Consider the following 14032-nt stretch of genomic DNA (forward strand, 5'->3'; position numbering starts at 1 on the left):
ACCTTGAAAAAAAAACAATGCCGTTTCCCCCTTACCTCTCAGGCTGCAGCCGTTGGCCGGATCTATTTCTCTGCCATCTATTTTGAAAGCCCAGCGCCCGGGGACATTAACGTTGGTCGTTTCTTCGATATTGACTATGTCTGGGGTTCTGGAGCCTGGGATGCTAAAGAAGTTGGTGATATTTCCGCCGTTGAAGCCAGCCTAAAACAGACAGAGAGCAACTTTCATCACACATCGTTGCTACGGGAAAGCGATGCTGCATTTCCACACTTCTCTGGCCCCCGTTATAACTTATGCGCATATCTTCTTTAGTTTTAAAGTCTCTTTTCAGGGATTTCAGTTTTCAGGTACTTTGGATGTGAGTGACAAGCTCAACAGGTGCTACAAGCAGTATGGATGTATATTTACACATTTCTGTATGTTTATGTACATATGTATCTATGTACATATAGATTACAGGTATACGTATTGAGTGGCCGATCTGAAGTGAGGAAGCGACAGAGGGAGGCTCCCCTTCCGCTGCTCCGCCGATTCCCTTGCGCCAGTCCTGGAAGCTGAATCTGAGCCCTCCTGACCTACAGACGTGCGCTGGGACCATCTAAGAGAAAGGGCTTGGTGCTAGAGCAGGACAGAAACCACCCACAGTCTTAGCGCAGACTAACATCACCTAGTTTATACCGCTCCGCTTGGGTCCTCAGGGTGTGCGTGGGGTTGCTTAGGGGCAAACCCAAAGGCCACGTATCTAGGTCGCTTGTTAAACACAAGCCCTAAACCTGTGAACAGGCCCAACTTGTCTGCCTCCCAAACAGACTGGATGTCAAGGCACGATTGGGCACGGGGGCCTCCAGAGCCCAGCAGATAAGTCAGCTTTAACACCTGCAGCCTTTGGGATATATCTAGGCAGGGAACCTCGTCCCCCTCGCGCAGATGGGCCGGCCGTGGCACCGCTGCTGACACCAACTTTTGGGGTGCTGTCCCACCGTGCCCGGCAGTGGGCTTGCAAGGCCAATGCTGGGGATGTTGAGGGACCGAGTGGCACGAGCAAGCTATGGGCAACCATCTGAGAGCTTGACAGAGATGGGGCTATGGGAGCGAGAGCCTCACCTGGGCCATCACCCCGCCGAGACCAGTCAGGGGGTCCCCTCCGCTGGCTGTCCCCGTGGTCCAGCTGATTTCGTGGTAGTTAAATAGGGCAAAAGATGACACTCCGTCTGTGATCAGAACAGCTTGGAAAGTGTTTACCTGTTGAAAACCATTAGCACATTCACAAGGGGCTACCGCTTTTCTCAATATCTCAGTTTCTGCCTGCCCCTTCTGTCACGTTCGTCTCTGGCCCGTCGAGACACGGAAGCCTCGCGGTGAAGAGCGGCAGAAGCCAAACGAGACCCGAAATACGCTCGCCCTCGCTGCCACGATTCCGCCAGCTCCCATCCCCGCTGCTACCCTCCACCTGTTAGGACGACAAGACCGTCTCCGATCCAATTTAACGCCAATAGATGGCAGCATGAGAATAAGCTCGTGGGGAAAAAGCGATAGGCAGAATTTGGGTTGTTATGACCTGTTATCTTCCATTACCCTATCTTAGCTTTATTCCTCGCCGCATTACCTTACCCGCTTCCCTTCTGCATTCATATCCTACAATACCGTTAACGGTGGATTACATCCAAGTCAACCGTGCGTATTATGCGCTTTGCTTGGCTGCCAAATCCCCTCGTACCTGCTCAATCCGCTTGCTCGCGTTCTTTCTTTCACTTGAAATGACTCTGCATTTCCAGCCCCCCAAACTCCAGACACATTCACGTGACTGCCAGCCCGGGCCCCACGCGAGAAGGGCGTGCTTTGCGAGCCGGCGAGGGCGGCATAGCCCCGAGCTCTTCCCTTTCACGGTTGCACAGAAAGACAGAAAAAGCCTCTTCCCTTGAAATATCCCCTTCTCTCCGTGCACATCCAGCGGCAGAGGTCACCACTGGGAGCTAACAATCAATCGCTTCTCTCGGATTTCTGCATTTTCCTGTCCTTCCCGTCCTTGCCCGTCCTAGATCGCTCTGCGCCAGGACCGTGCCGTGATAAACGACTGCTCTTCCTGCCTCTGAGCGAGCAGGATTTCAGTGGAGGACAAAACTTGGGCTGCCCCTCTTTTATTTATTCAAGACCAATGCTAGGAGCCCAGCTACCTGAGCACTTGAAACTGTGAAGGAGACTACAGACACAAAAAGAATTATCAAGACATATGGGAAAGCGCATCGATCGAATCATCTCACGCTAGGAAGCGCTAGGTCTTTCCCCGCCAGCGAGAGCTGAGCTGCTTCATGTTAACAACAGTTCACATGTGCTGCTGGACGAAGGGAAGCCTCCAGAGCACTGAGGGGCTGGGGGTCACTGTGCACCACTTCACATTGCCTTACAGCAAACCCCGTTGTTTGATTATTGGCGCTGAGGTGAGCACCGACGCCTGAAGATCGAGGAGGGGACCCCACGGCTGCGCTCGCTACTCGCGTGCCACACGGGAAGTCACTTCCAAGGCACGTTAGGCTCCTGCCATGAGAAATCTTGGACACGGAGGCGAAGCAGCCTGTTCGAGCTGTCAGGGAGAGCGAGAGGTGCGGGCAGAGCTGCCTCACGGCAGCTGCAAATGGCACAGTTCACACCGGGACAAGTGGGAGAGCAAGCTAACGGGAAGCCACCGTTTCCACTCCTGCATCCTTTCCCTGGGATTCTGCCTCCCACCTCTGGTTTCCTCTTCGCCTCCTCGGCACACTTGCTCACCTTTGCCAAGTCTTTCCCCATGACTGTGAGATCAGAAGGCGCTAAAACATAAAGGCAACATCACTTCGATAGCACCGCAAGGGCTCTTCAATGGAGTAAAAAACCCCGCTCCGGCCAGGTACCTCTTGGAGGGTGGCGGGAGCTGAGCTGGTACCAGGAGGTTTCGGATGGCTGGCGCTCCTCATTAGGAGCACTTCCATGAACCACAAACGTTTCCCTGTTTGGCACTCACGGCCAAACACGCATCAAGCACCCTAGCCATCTAACAAGGCTCTCGGAAACTGAACCCATTTGCTCGGGCGTCATCGAGAGACAGTAACGGCAGCATCCCCGAGGCCGCATTTGCAAAATTGTTTTCTGCAGCTTTTCTGCATTGCGATGAATTTCCTGCTTAAGTTGCATTGTGCTATTCCGTGTGCCAACCCGGAGCCCCGGCCGCTATTGAACAGGAAGGCTGTTCTACAACAAAATAAATTGCATTGTGTTGCAAATGTAATTCTTCAGGCAATACACGAATCTCTATATGGCTTGCTGTCTGCAAATATATATATATGCATTTTTTTTTCTGCAAGCGCTACCAGGACTGGCAAAAAATATGCATTAAATCTCGAGTCTCTCTAACAAATGGAAAAGAGCTGAACTGTTTATCAGAGCCAGCTCCTCGAGACAGAAGAAGCCAGCTTTTGGCACTCACAGTACGCAGGCTAATCCTAAACAACCTTTTCCCCAAACAACAGCGGGGATCCCTCGCTCGCTATCTGCGCCCCAAGCTTCTGCTCAGGCCTTACCAGCAACAACGCCTGAAAAATATTGCATGCCCATCCTCTGAGATACAACTCGCACTTTTTTGGAAATACAACAGAGCTACTACGGCCGAGCCGCTGGTGTGACTCTCTGGTCAGTCTGGATCCGTCTCCCCATGCAGACGGGGCAGCTGTCATCGCAAAGATGCTATCAGTATTCCCTGAGGTTTTCCCCTTCCTATCTCAATATCCGCACAGGATTTCAGAGCAGCCGCTCAACCCTTTTCTACGAGGTGCCCTCACCTCCCTCTTGGATTCATGCTGCGGAGAGCACGTTTCAGCCTCTGCCACAGAAAAAGCCATCACAGTTTGCAAGGAAAAGGGTTTTTTGCCAAATAAATACAAATTAAAGCTCCCATTTTCTCTTTCCTGTTTCCAACTCCTCAGAGCACGCGCTACTTCCATCATTTAATTTACCACAGATTCCTGAACTAGGGCCTTTTCTGCCAGAGCAGCCCTCCCTTCTCGCGGAGGCAAGGAGCAAATAAGGACCTTAGCTTCATTTCAAAGCTGCCGTGGCCTCACAAGGCGAGCTCCGGGTGCAAAACCAAGCAGACTTGCATTGCCATCTGGGTAGATGTGAGCGGTGGGGAGGGAAGGGCGAGTTGCAAAACCCCGCCTCAAGAGGGTGACAAGGAGAAGAAGGGAGCATGGAGCAGAAGATTATGGCTGGCCACCCAGACAATGAAGGGCTTCCCATCCACCTCCACCACCCATTCCTTCTGTAACCCCACTGCCTTGTGCTCTCCTTCCCCTGTGTTAGGAAGCCCCACTCCCTCTCCCTGGGGCTGAGTGCGGGACCAGTTTATCCTGGACCCCTGTAGTGGACAGACCTGATCCAGCACGTCGGGGTCAGCAGGAGGCTGCCCTCCAGTCTTGCTTCAGGACAAGAGGCAAGCGCATGCCCGCTTTGGCATGCCCCTTATTCTCTGCTCCATCCCTGGGCACCGCTCACTGTGTCACAGCCTCGGGAAAAGCCTGCTCTACGCGCACGCCCTGAGCGCACGCACTTCGGCACGCTAAGACGCCCCGCACGCAGTCGGGCCGCTGTCGGTACCTGGCCAGCTGCTACAGGGTACTTCTGGGACCCGCCCAACACCCTGGCCCCGTTACTGCCACGATAACGTGCCTTCAAACAGAATCGCTCCTTACAAACCGACTGCACAGGAGTGGGCGGGAGATTCGAGTGGTTTGTATCGTGACGGAGCTACTGTTCAATGCCAAAACTCTGGCTCCTTTATAAAGACCTTTCTTCCGAGGTGCCTGTAGCCCTCGCACAAATAGCTCTGTTTTGTCACTGCGGCAGCACGGGTGAAGCGAAGGTTGCGTATCATGGCACAAAGGAAAAAAGAAATCTGCATTTGTATCTAACAAAAAATAACCACAGTCTGATTGAGCCAAAAACTCCTAACTGGCATCGGAGCCTTGTCTAGGCACGTTGCCTCTGAACACCAAAAAGAGGCGATGCTTTCCCTGGAGATTTAAGAGCAGGGAGCAAGGCTCGTACGGCTCCCGCAGGAGACAGCAAAAGGACCGTGGTGCTCCTCTGCCCGAAAGGGAACTGAGGAGTGAGAAGACAAAGTGACTCACTCAGTTTTACGCACAAAGGCCAGAACAGTTATATATATATACAGGCGTACACTCGGCCATCAAACACCACCCGTCAAGATGCACAGCTGATCGCTCCTACCGGAGTCGTGCTGCTTCCCCCGTAGAAAGTGACTTCCTCCCAGGTGACGATGAAGATCCAGATGGCAGAGAAAGAGGACATGTCTTTGAAGTACTTGCGGATGTCTTTGGAGGCTCTCCTCAGCAGCCCAGTGTCCGTGCTCTCCCTGTAGTAGATTTCTCCCCGGATGCCGTTGTGCACGTCCGCCCAGAAGGGCGCGACGAAGGCCCGTCCGTCCGTCAGGGGGAAGGCTTCTGGCGTGAATTGGCTGACGAGCGCGTTGAAGGAGATCACGCCGTTGTTGTTGACCTGCACAAAGAGACCCGCTTTGGTTAGAGCAAGCCTTTGCAGGTAGCAGAAAGCTGCTGGTTTATCAGAATATGTGGGGTGAGCAACTTTTGGCAGAAGGTGGCTTATAATCATAACACCCGGTGAAACAGCCTGACCGTCTAGGCAGAGATACAACTTTATCCTACCGGTGGTGGCCAAAGGCTGAGTGCAGGAAGCCCCAAGCAGGACAAAACCCTGAGAAGTCTGCAAAACCGGGCTTCTATGGGACACCGCAGGAGAGGCACCCGTCAGAGCGGGATGGCACCCGGCTCGGCAGGGACCCTGCCTTGGGGCCCCGGCTTTACCCAGCTGTTGCAGAGCAGCTCTGCAGCACGGAGAGACCCAGTCGTACGACACGGGTGGCTCCACGGCACGAGGGCTCCTGGGCAAAAAGGCTAAAGCATCAGGCCTGCTGCCTTGGGCTTTGTCATCTGCGACAGATCCTGGGGCTCCCCAAGAGGAGCGTGACGCGTGGTGCCAAGGGCAGCTTCCCCAGAGTCTGCTGAAGATGCTCCCAAAAACAACAATTATTTTTGCCAAGCTTGGAGAACAAGTCGCCCTGCTGTCCCAGATACTGAAATCTCCTACCACACAAGGATTCGAAACCTCCTCGGGATTACTGCTTTCCCGGTATTGCAATGTACAAATACGAGCCGCTCAGGCAGGGGAACAACTGAGTCTTTGCCTCTCTTCTGAGCCTGCGGGACTGGCAGGTTTACATCCCGCTTTGGACCGGGCATACCCGCAGAGACCAGCTCGCCACAAAACATGGACCCGCTTGGGATCTGGCATGCGGTCACGCTGACTTGGGCCCCCCTCTAAGGCACTGTTTTGATGCGCTCAGGTGAACCCTCTCTTAGCCCAGCCCGGAGGAGCCGGTGTCCCCTTCACCAGGCTTTTGCTGTGCCATCATCTGAAAAGAGCGGCAGCCTGTCCTTGTCTCGGGCACCTACATATGGGCCCAACCAGTTGCCCTTTTTTTTTCCCCTGCCGGTCTCTGCATGTTCTTGTTTCTTGTCATGTAACAGGAATGATGTTCCTTCTGTCAGGGCCTTAGCTTTGCTGTACTATTTAATCACCTACAAAGACAATTTATTGCCTTTTATATTCCTTCCCCATGAACATTAGCCCATTAAATATACCTTTGACTTTCTTAATCATAAAACCTACCAGTTCATGAAATCTAAGAACTTGTCAGGTAGGTGCTAATAAATCTTCTGATTCCTGACGATGAGGAGCGCGCATTTAAAATGCGGCCGCTAATAGCAGGGAAAAGAAAAAAGGGAAGGTCTGCTGCTCCGCTTACATAAATGCTTCTGTAGGGGGCTCCAAAAAAGATGAATGGAACAGAGATCTTGATTTCGGGAGAGCTTCCATCGTCAACTTTGGGCGTTTTCGTGTCATTCTGCCAGAATGGGTACAGACTCGCCGTGGCGTGAGCTGCAAGGAGAGGGAGGAGAGAGTCCTTACAGCAATGTCAGGACCATTCCTGACTTCAGAGGGGCCACGGCAGGGGCCCCAGGTTTGCCTGTCACCAAAAGTTGACCTCCTGCGAGGCGCAAAATCGCTGCCTTGCCCTTACCTGGCAAAATTAAGTCTCCTGCTAAAAGGCACGGCTGGTGAACATAATTGTGTCTCCTAAAAATATTTCAGAAGACGGTTACGACATGTTTCAACACAAGCCTGCCACTTTTTACCAGACTAAAATCCATTTTCCATCGGCTTGAGCCGTGAGTGGGCACTTCCGGCCCTAGAGCACACGTCCTTCCAGCCCCTGCTGTCATCTCATCCCCCATTTCTTCCAGTTAGCTACTGGTGTGGCTCCTCACAGAGCAAATGGGGACTTTGCTGGGTTTTCTTCCCCCTCCTCCCCTCTTTGATGTAGAAAAGCAGTGCCCTGTCCTCGCGACATTCAATCTTGGCCGACATGAGCCACCGGGCTCTGAACAATCCCGGCTCTGTTCGCCCGGATTCAAGACATGCTTTTATTTCCTAGGCCCTACCCTGCGCTGTTCAGGGGGGCCCCAGCCAAGGACAGCTTGCTCTGTGCCCCGCCGATACGGATGCAGGAGGGACTCCCGGTGTTGCCCAAGCCGGGGGATGCTTTCTCCTAGCCACCCTGAGGATGCTCCCTGCTCAAAACTGCCTGGGAGCAGAGGGGGTTGCCAGCTGACCCCTCTTCACAGGCTCAACTGGTCCAGCTTCCCTCAGGGAGAAAGGAGACAAGGGGAAGCCTGGCCTAACCCTGCTGGTGTCCCGACTTCTTAAGGCACACGTGTGGCCCGAGTGCCCTGCCGGACATAAAGGGAGGCGGCGCGTGACGGTGTCCGAGCCACAAGCCTGGTTTCACAGATATATCTGAAGAGCCGCACAAAAACTCCTGGCTGCCAGGTAGTAAAACAAGTTGTTTCACAGCTGTTACACACCTGACGAGTTATTACAGCTGAGGCACAGCTATGAGACACGGATTTTACTTCTTCTTTAAATAGGAACCTCAGCAAAAACTTCTCAATGCCAACTTCTTTAGCACTACTACTGTGACACTACCTTACCTTTGCATGCATCATATCATCTAGCCAAGCAGCTCAGCGGGCCCCGCTGATCGTGATTTTTGCCCCAGCGGCATTTCCCACGGGTGAACCGGTGGCCTCATTTCCCACATAAGGAAAGAGAGTCACAGCTTCTGCCTGAGCTGTCCTCAGCCTGACGGCAACTCAGCAGCTGCCCAGGGAAACAGCTTCCAGATTGCCTGACTTCCCAGCTCGAGGCTCCCTTGCTAGAGGTCCTCGAGCCGGCCACACCTCTGTGTGCCATGCAGCACAGATCTGCCACATTACCAAACTACAGTGGCTTTTTCCTGCCCCTACCAGCTCCGCTTGCCCTTCTTCGAATTGAAACATGACGAAGATTAATTACCCCACGAGGCTCGGGAGCTGCTCCTGTGCTTTTCAACATCATAGAAAACCATGGCTCAGAGGGGGTCGCCGGCTGCCAGCTGGTCTCACCTCCTGCCCAAAGCAGGGCTGACCCCTGAGCAGGTCAGAGCAGGTTGCTCGGGGCCTCATCCAGCCCAGACGTGAACACCACCTCTTCACAAAACAAAACGCACTATGAAAACCAGGGTGTGAGCGCGGGGACAGGCTTCTCGCCACAGACTGCAGCTCTGTGACCCCAGCAGAGGCACCTTCACGTCTGCTGTCAGATGTCCTCTGCAAGCACCCCAGGGGAACCTCACCACCCACAAACCGTGACACTTGGCTATCGCTCACCCAATTTGCCCTTTACTGGATGTAGGTTGGTCAGCCTGCTCAGCAGTCCTAACACCAGAAATGTTTCATACTCCCCTTCCGTAGCGACTGGCAAGACCATCGCAACCTCTGGAATGCCCCATGTGCACACACACAGCCATATAGATGATATACGCATGCATACGTAAAACGCTCACTGAGCTCAACAGCTTCTGTGGCCCGTGTATCCTACTGGCTTTGGCAGCTTGGTATTGAGCAGAGCATGCCAGCTCCTCGTTCAATGTAAACGATCATCGCTTCATTGCTCTCAATGAAGCAAGGGCCATTTGCGCAGGCTGCCGATCCATCTCCCGCGACGCAAACTGCCGCTTGTGCAAAATTGGCACCTGAGCTTACCCACAAAGGCGCACCAATCTCCCCACTTAGCACTTACCCTTAAAACTGGTGGTCCCTCCCTCCCCGTTGGAAATAAGTAGTTCACCCTGGTTCTTGCCCTTGCTCCAGCCAAGGGGCTGGGTGTGTTTTCCAAGCCCTCCGGTAATTCTGGGGTCTCTGGGCACAGCGCTGCTCCGAGGTGACCGCTTTCCCAGCACAGTTGACGAGCATCAGCGCCCGAGCGGGAGATACTCACCTTGCTGCCACACAGTCATCACCAAAAGGGCCACCCAGGTTCCGAGAAACGATCGCTTGTTCATCCTACAGAAAGGAAAGACACATGGACACGCATCACATCGGTAGGAAACTGCATCCTTGCGCAAACCCCAGGTGACGCCGAGCCCTGTCGCTTCCCGAAGCTGCCCAACCCCTGCTGACACACAGAGGTTTCCGAGATGGAGGTCCCTCATCCGCCAGGCAGACCCGAAGCGCCCACTCCGTTAAGTGGCGTAATGAGAATTCCCCGGAGATAACAAAGTGCCCTGCAGGTACTGTCACAGTAAGCCCATAACCACACAGAAGACCTGCTGCTAATTTCACACAGCGTTTGGAAGTTGTAAATAGCCCTGGCTCTCCATGCGCCGCCTATTGTCCCGATCGTTCAAAAGCCATTCCTCCTTGATGTGCTTAGCATGAGGACGCTTCTGCCTGACTTCAAGGGGAACAGCTTCGCACCGCTCCAAACGTGAGAGCCGATGCAGAGCTGCGGTGTGCTCTCACAGTTAGGGGGCTTCAGACAGCGCTTCGACTAATCCTTTGCGCTGGCTGCGAACCCAACGATCGCTTTCTGGTTTTGTCGAGTGTGGAAGAAGCACAAACATTGACACAGCTGGGCAACTCCTTGCTGTACAGGAATCAATGTTAGAGAGAGAAGCAGATACGGGGCTGGGAAACTGAAAGCGAAATCCTGTGCCAGCTTTAATTCCTTCTGTGCCTAATGCAATTTGTTACTCATTATTAATCCAATAGAAAGTATCGCTAAAACACCTGCTTTGATTTCTTCGCCTGTCGCTTCTGGTCATTACACACAGGCACGGCTCACGTAGAGCTCCCGGGAAGGTATCATGCGCTCCCAGCGTGCGTGCGCCCGCCGGAGGAGTACGCGATCAGCTTCGGACGCAAACTATATCTATGCATTACATATAGCCTTAGTGTCGATACCAGCCTCTCTACCTTCTCAGCTTTATACATCCCATGCATTTCAATTGCATGGCCACAGCGGCTACGAAACGCTGCATCTCTTCATGTTCTCCCTATAGATCTGTGTCTATAGTGTACGAGGACCAACAGATCCAACTCCTTCTAAGTATACCCACACGCATGCATAACGCATAGAGCGCAGGACTACAGCGGGGAACACACCATCGTCTGTCCCACCTCACTTCCACTTTACTCCCATTACGGGGAGCTCGGAAAGTGCAAAACCCGGTGGAAGGAAAGGTCACCGCTCCTCAGAGCGCCACTCGTATCAGCGCTGCCCGCAGCCTGCTTCCAGCAACTGTGGTCTCCATCGAGCAAAATTCATTCCACCAAGGAAAAGTTTTACCACATTCCCTATCCTGGAAAGATGAAAGGAGGACAACAGAATTTTGTATAGATCATAAATCTGAGTTGCTGCGGCTTCATTAGCAGAGACCAGACAGACAATGACTAGTGGAGACTATGGCAGTCCAAAACCAAGACTGAGACCAGCACCGCTTGGGACACACGACAGACAATAAAGAATGCATTACTTCACATATCACATTTGAAATTACAATTTCTTAGGTATGGAAAAAAAATTACCAACCTGTTTCGTAGACTAGAGGAGCAAATCGGGTCTGAAATTTTAGACCGATCTTGGTAGACCAGGGAGAAATCCTGTGTCAATGGAGAACGCATGCCGGTCCTCCTTTGCCAATTATTGCTGATGACTGAAACGATGTCTCAGTCCCCTTGCTCTTGCAATTGAAAAGTCCGTTTCCTTCAGTGCTGTTCCAGGGCTGCAGGAGTGTTGAGTTGCAATCACAACTGTTGCCTCTATTGATAACCAGCAAGCTAATCTGGAGATCAGACTCTGGCCTGGAGAGGGAGAGAAGCCTCTTTCTTCCCCAAAAGCTCACCCCCTTCAGGTGGATTCAGATGGAAATGTCAGTGAGCTGGAGCTGGACTCGTGGCTGTGCTGCTCAGCATCGCTTTTTGCTGAAGGAAAAAAAAAAAAAAAAACAAACAAAAAGCCAGCTCAAAAGAATTGAGCCCCTTCCTCCTTTGTCTAAGTGAAAAAAAAGCCCCATCTATATAATGTTACAGGATTAGCATTAAAGAGTGCTAGGCTTAAAGCACCGTTGAAAGGCAGTGCCCCAAAGTTTCCAGGGAGTTACTTTTCCATCCAAGTCGTGCTTTAGTTTCTGTAACGCGACTTACTTCTGCTTTTACAGGTGGAAGAGGAAAAACTTACCCAGTGCAGCATGCGCTCTCCAAATCCGCTGGAGAGGGTTTCACTGCTGTTCCCCTTTCCACCCTCTCCGGAAGGACTGACGAGTGTTTTTACTCGAGCCGGCGAGGTGTTTCACTGGAGGACTGCTGTGAGCATTATTACCGTTTTCACTCATACAACCTGCAATTCCCACAGGGATTTTCCCTGCCTCTGGTGCCTGGGCTGCACGGCACACCTGCAAGTGCCCGCAGCAGCCGGGGAAGTTTGCCGCTGAGGTCCTCTCTGGGCAGTATCCCCCTTCTCTTCCAGGCACCCACAGCCCAGCCTTTATCTCCATCTCCCCTGCCCTCCACCTCTAACGACAGCAAGTCTCTGCAAGCCCGGGGGCTTTGCTAGATACACGGCTACCTTGAGGGACATAACTGGCCACCTGAGCTGAGCAAGTACGAGGGATGCTTACTGTTCCTCGGCACTCGGCGGTGAGTGTTTCCATCCGTGTTGATCGGGAGGCTCTCGCACACCCTTGCTGATGGTGTGCGGGACCGCCGCTAGCCCCGGAGAGCGGTACCTGCTAAAGGTTTGCAAGCTGTAAGCCTCAAACTGCATGACAGGAAGCACACTCTTCCTCTGAGCTCGATCTGTAGCCTGAGAGAAGAAGATCTCTGCTTTAATTTTGTTCACATCAATGTTGGATGAGAGAGGAAGAGAGAGGCAGAATAGCGGCCGAGGGGTGAAGGCTGCAGTCCGCAGAACCCTGTCAGCGAGCTGACTTTTACAGCCTGCATTTAGGCTCCGTTAAGGCAGGCGGTGCTCCAGCCCCACCAGTCCATCGTGGGAAACCAGCCGTGTTCTCACGGACATAACCACACAGCACAACCTTGGCAGAAGAAGGATTTTCCCTCCTGACTTTCTGGGTGGGGGCCTTCTACTGCCTGTTTGCCCTACTAGGAGGTAGGTATCCCTCCTGCGCTCCCCGTACACCTGCTCCCCACCCTTCATCAGGAACGGAGGGGGAACAGGAATGCCAGCAGCCAAGCCCGAAGCACCTAGAAGCCCAGACTTTTTTCCCAGGACCCTGGGTGCTCCTAGAAGTGTGTTTAGTAAGTTCACTCCCAAAGTGCCATATCTTACCTCAGCAGTTTCTTTTAGTACCTGAGGGCACCAGGCAGTACACCGCCTCCACAGCAAATCCCAGAGTTTGCTTTCTCTTCATCTTCCAAGCATGGCCTTGCTAGTAGGAAGCTTGCTTTTTTTTTTTTTTTTTAAAGTTATTTTTTCCCTTTTCTAAGCCAACAACTACTTTAGGAGGGCAAGGGGATTATTATGAAGTACTGGCTGATATTCCAGGGGCAGATTACTTCCAGCCTGCCACTCCACGTTCCCTGGCTCTTCCTTTCCCTCCCATACAAATTTTAAACATTACCAGCCACAGGAAAATCAATTGACTCTTCTCTGGTAAGACAGAGAAAACTGGTGAAAATAGGTTTCCCTCTGCTCCTTGGGCAGTTTAATATTCTGGTCCTGTTTGTCCTGGGCAAGTCTACACTTATGAAGTTTGATTAGGTTTCACTGTCTCTTTGGGGAAGACTTTGTCTTCTAGGCTATTTTCTTTTGGCAGGGGATGCTCCCATCACGCAGTGCTGAGCAGATCGGAGCCGAACAACCAACCACTTTTTTTTTTTTTTTTTTTTTTTTCTCCCTTCTAGCAGAAAACTTCCTTCCCATGCCCAACCTCAGGAAAAAGCAAGCATTAAAAGATGAGACAAGGTCTCCGTCTGCCTGAGCTCGGCAGAGCAACCGCAGGCAGCGCCTTGTTGCATTCCCACTTCAGGGACCCAGCTCAGGAAGGATGCCCTGGCGAGGGGTCTGCCCAGGAGCTGCGTCCCATCCGGAGGGGCACCTTCCTCCTCCTGCCTCTCCCCAGGGGCGTTCGGTGCAGGCCAGTGTGGGCTAAGCCCATGACTGCTGCTTTAGTGGGCCGTACTGCCCTCCCCATCAGTAACTAGAAGCCTTTCCTTAAGGGTGAGACTCGTTTTAACCCCGAGGCCGGTCCCACCGAGGACACGGAGCAAGTAACGGAGGGCAAGCTGGAGCCTTGTTCCTCACCTGGAAGCGGAGATGAATCACCACCACGGAGACATGCAGTCCAGAGGAGGACTAGGTCTTCCAGCACTGCGACTTCTCCTTTCGCCAAGCGGCATCTCGCACGAGCGAGGTGGCTGTGCCCGAGCTCGCCGGGCACACAGCGGGCACAAACAGTCAGCAGAACAAAAAATCTCAGCAGCTTTCACTCTCCCAAAGGTGCCTGTTAAGCATGCGGGTGAGACGGAGGGAATCGTTTTGCTTCAGGGAACACAAAAGTGCA

The 14032-nt window shown here is 52.8% G+C and overlaps 1 protein-coding gene across 1 annotated transcript in view; it reads right to left on the bottom strand.

Annotated features, from left to right (window-relative positions):
- The window catches only part of TECTA (tectorin alpha), a 29130-nt gene extending 17984 nt beyond the window's left edge, over window positions 1-11146 (bottom strand). The window contains exons 1-6 of the mRNA XM_087763605.1: window positions 11041-11146; window positions 9448-9512; window positions 6875-7008; window positions 5260-5547; window positions 1105-1242; window positions 36-201 (exon numbers count right to left, since the gene is read on the bottom strand). Coding sequence (XP_087619731.1) covers window positions 36-201; window positions 1105-1242; window positions 5260-5547; window positions 6875-7008; window positions 9448-9512; window positions 11041-11132 — 883 coding nt within the window. The 5' untranslated portion in view covers window positions 11133-11146. The remainder of the gene's footprint in view (window positions 1-35; window positions 202-1104; window positions 1243-5259; window positions 5548-6874; window positions 7009-9447; window positions 9513-11040) is intronic.
- Window positions 11147-14032: the final 2886 nt, after the last annotated feature.

The sequence above is a fragment of the Nipponia nippon genome, unplaced genomic scaffold (genome assembly GCF_047370975.1).
Source record: "Nipponia nippon isolate SJK-2023a ecotype South Korea unplaced genomic scaffold, ASM4737097v1 scaffold_28, whole genome shotgun sequence".
In the NCBI taxonomy this organism is placed as follows: Eukaryota; Metazoa; Chordata; class Aves; order Pelecaniformes; family Threskiornithidae; genus Nipponia; species Nipponia nippon.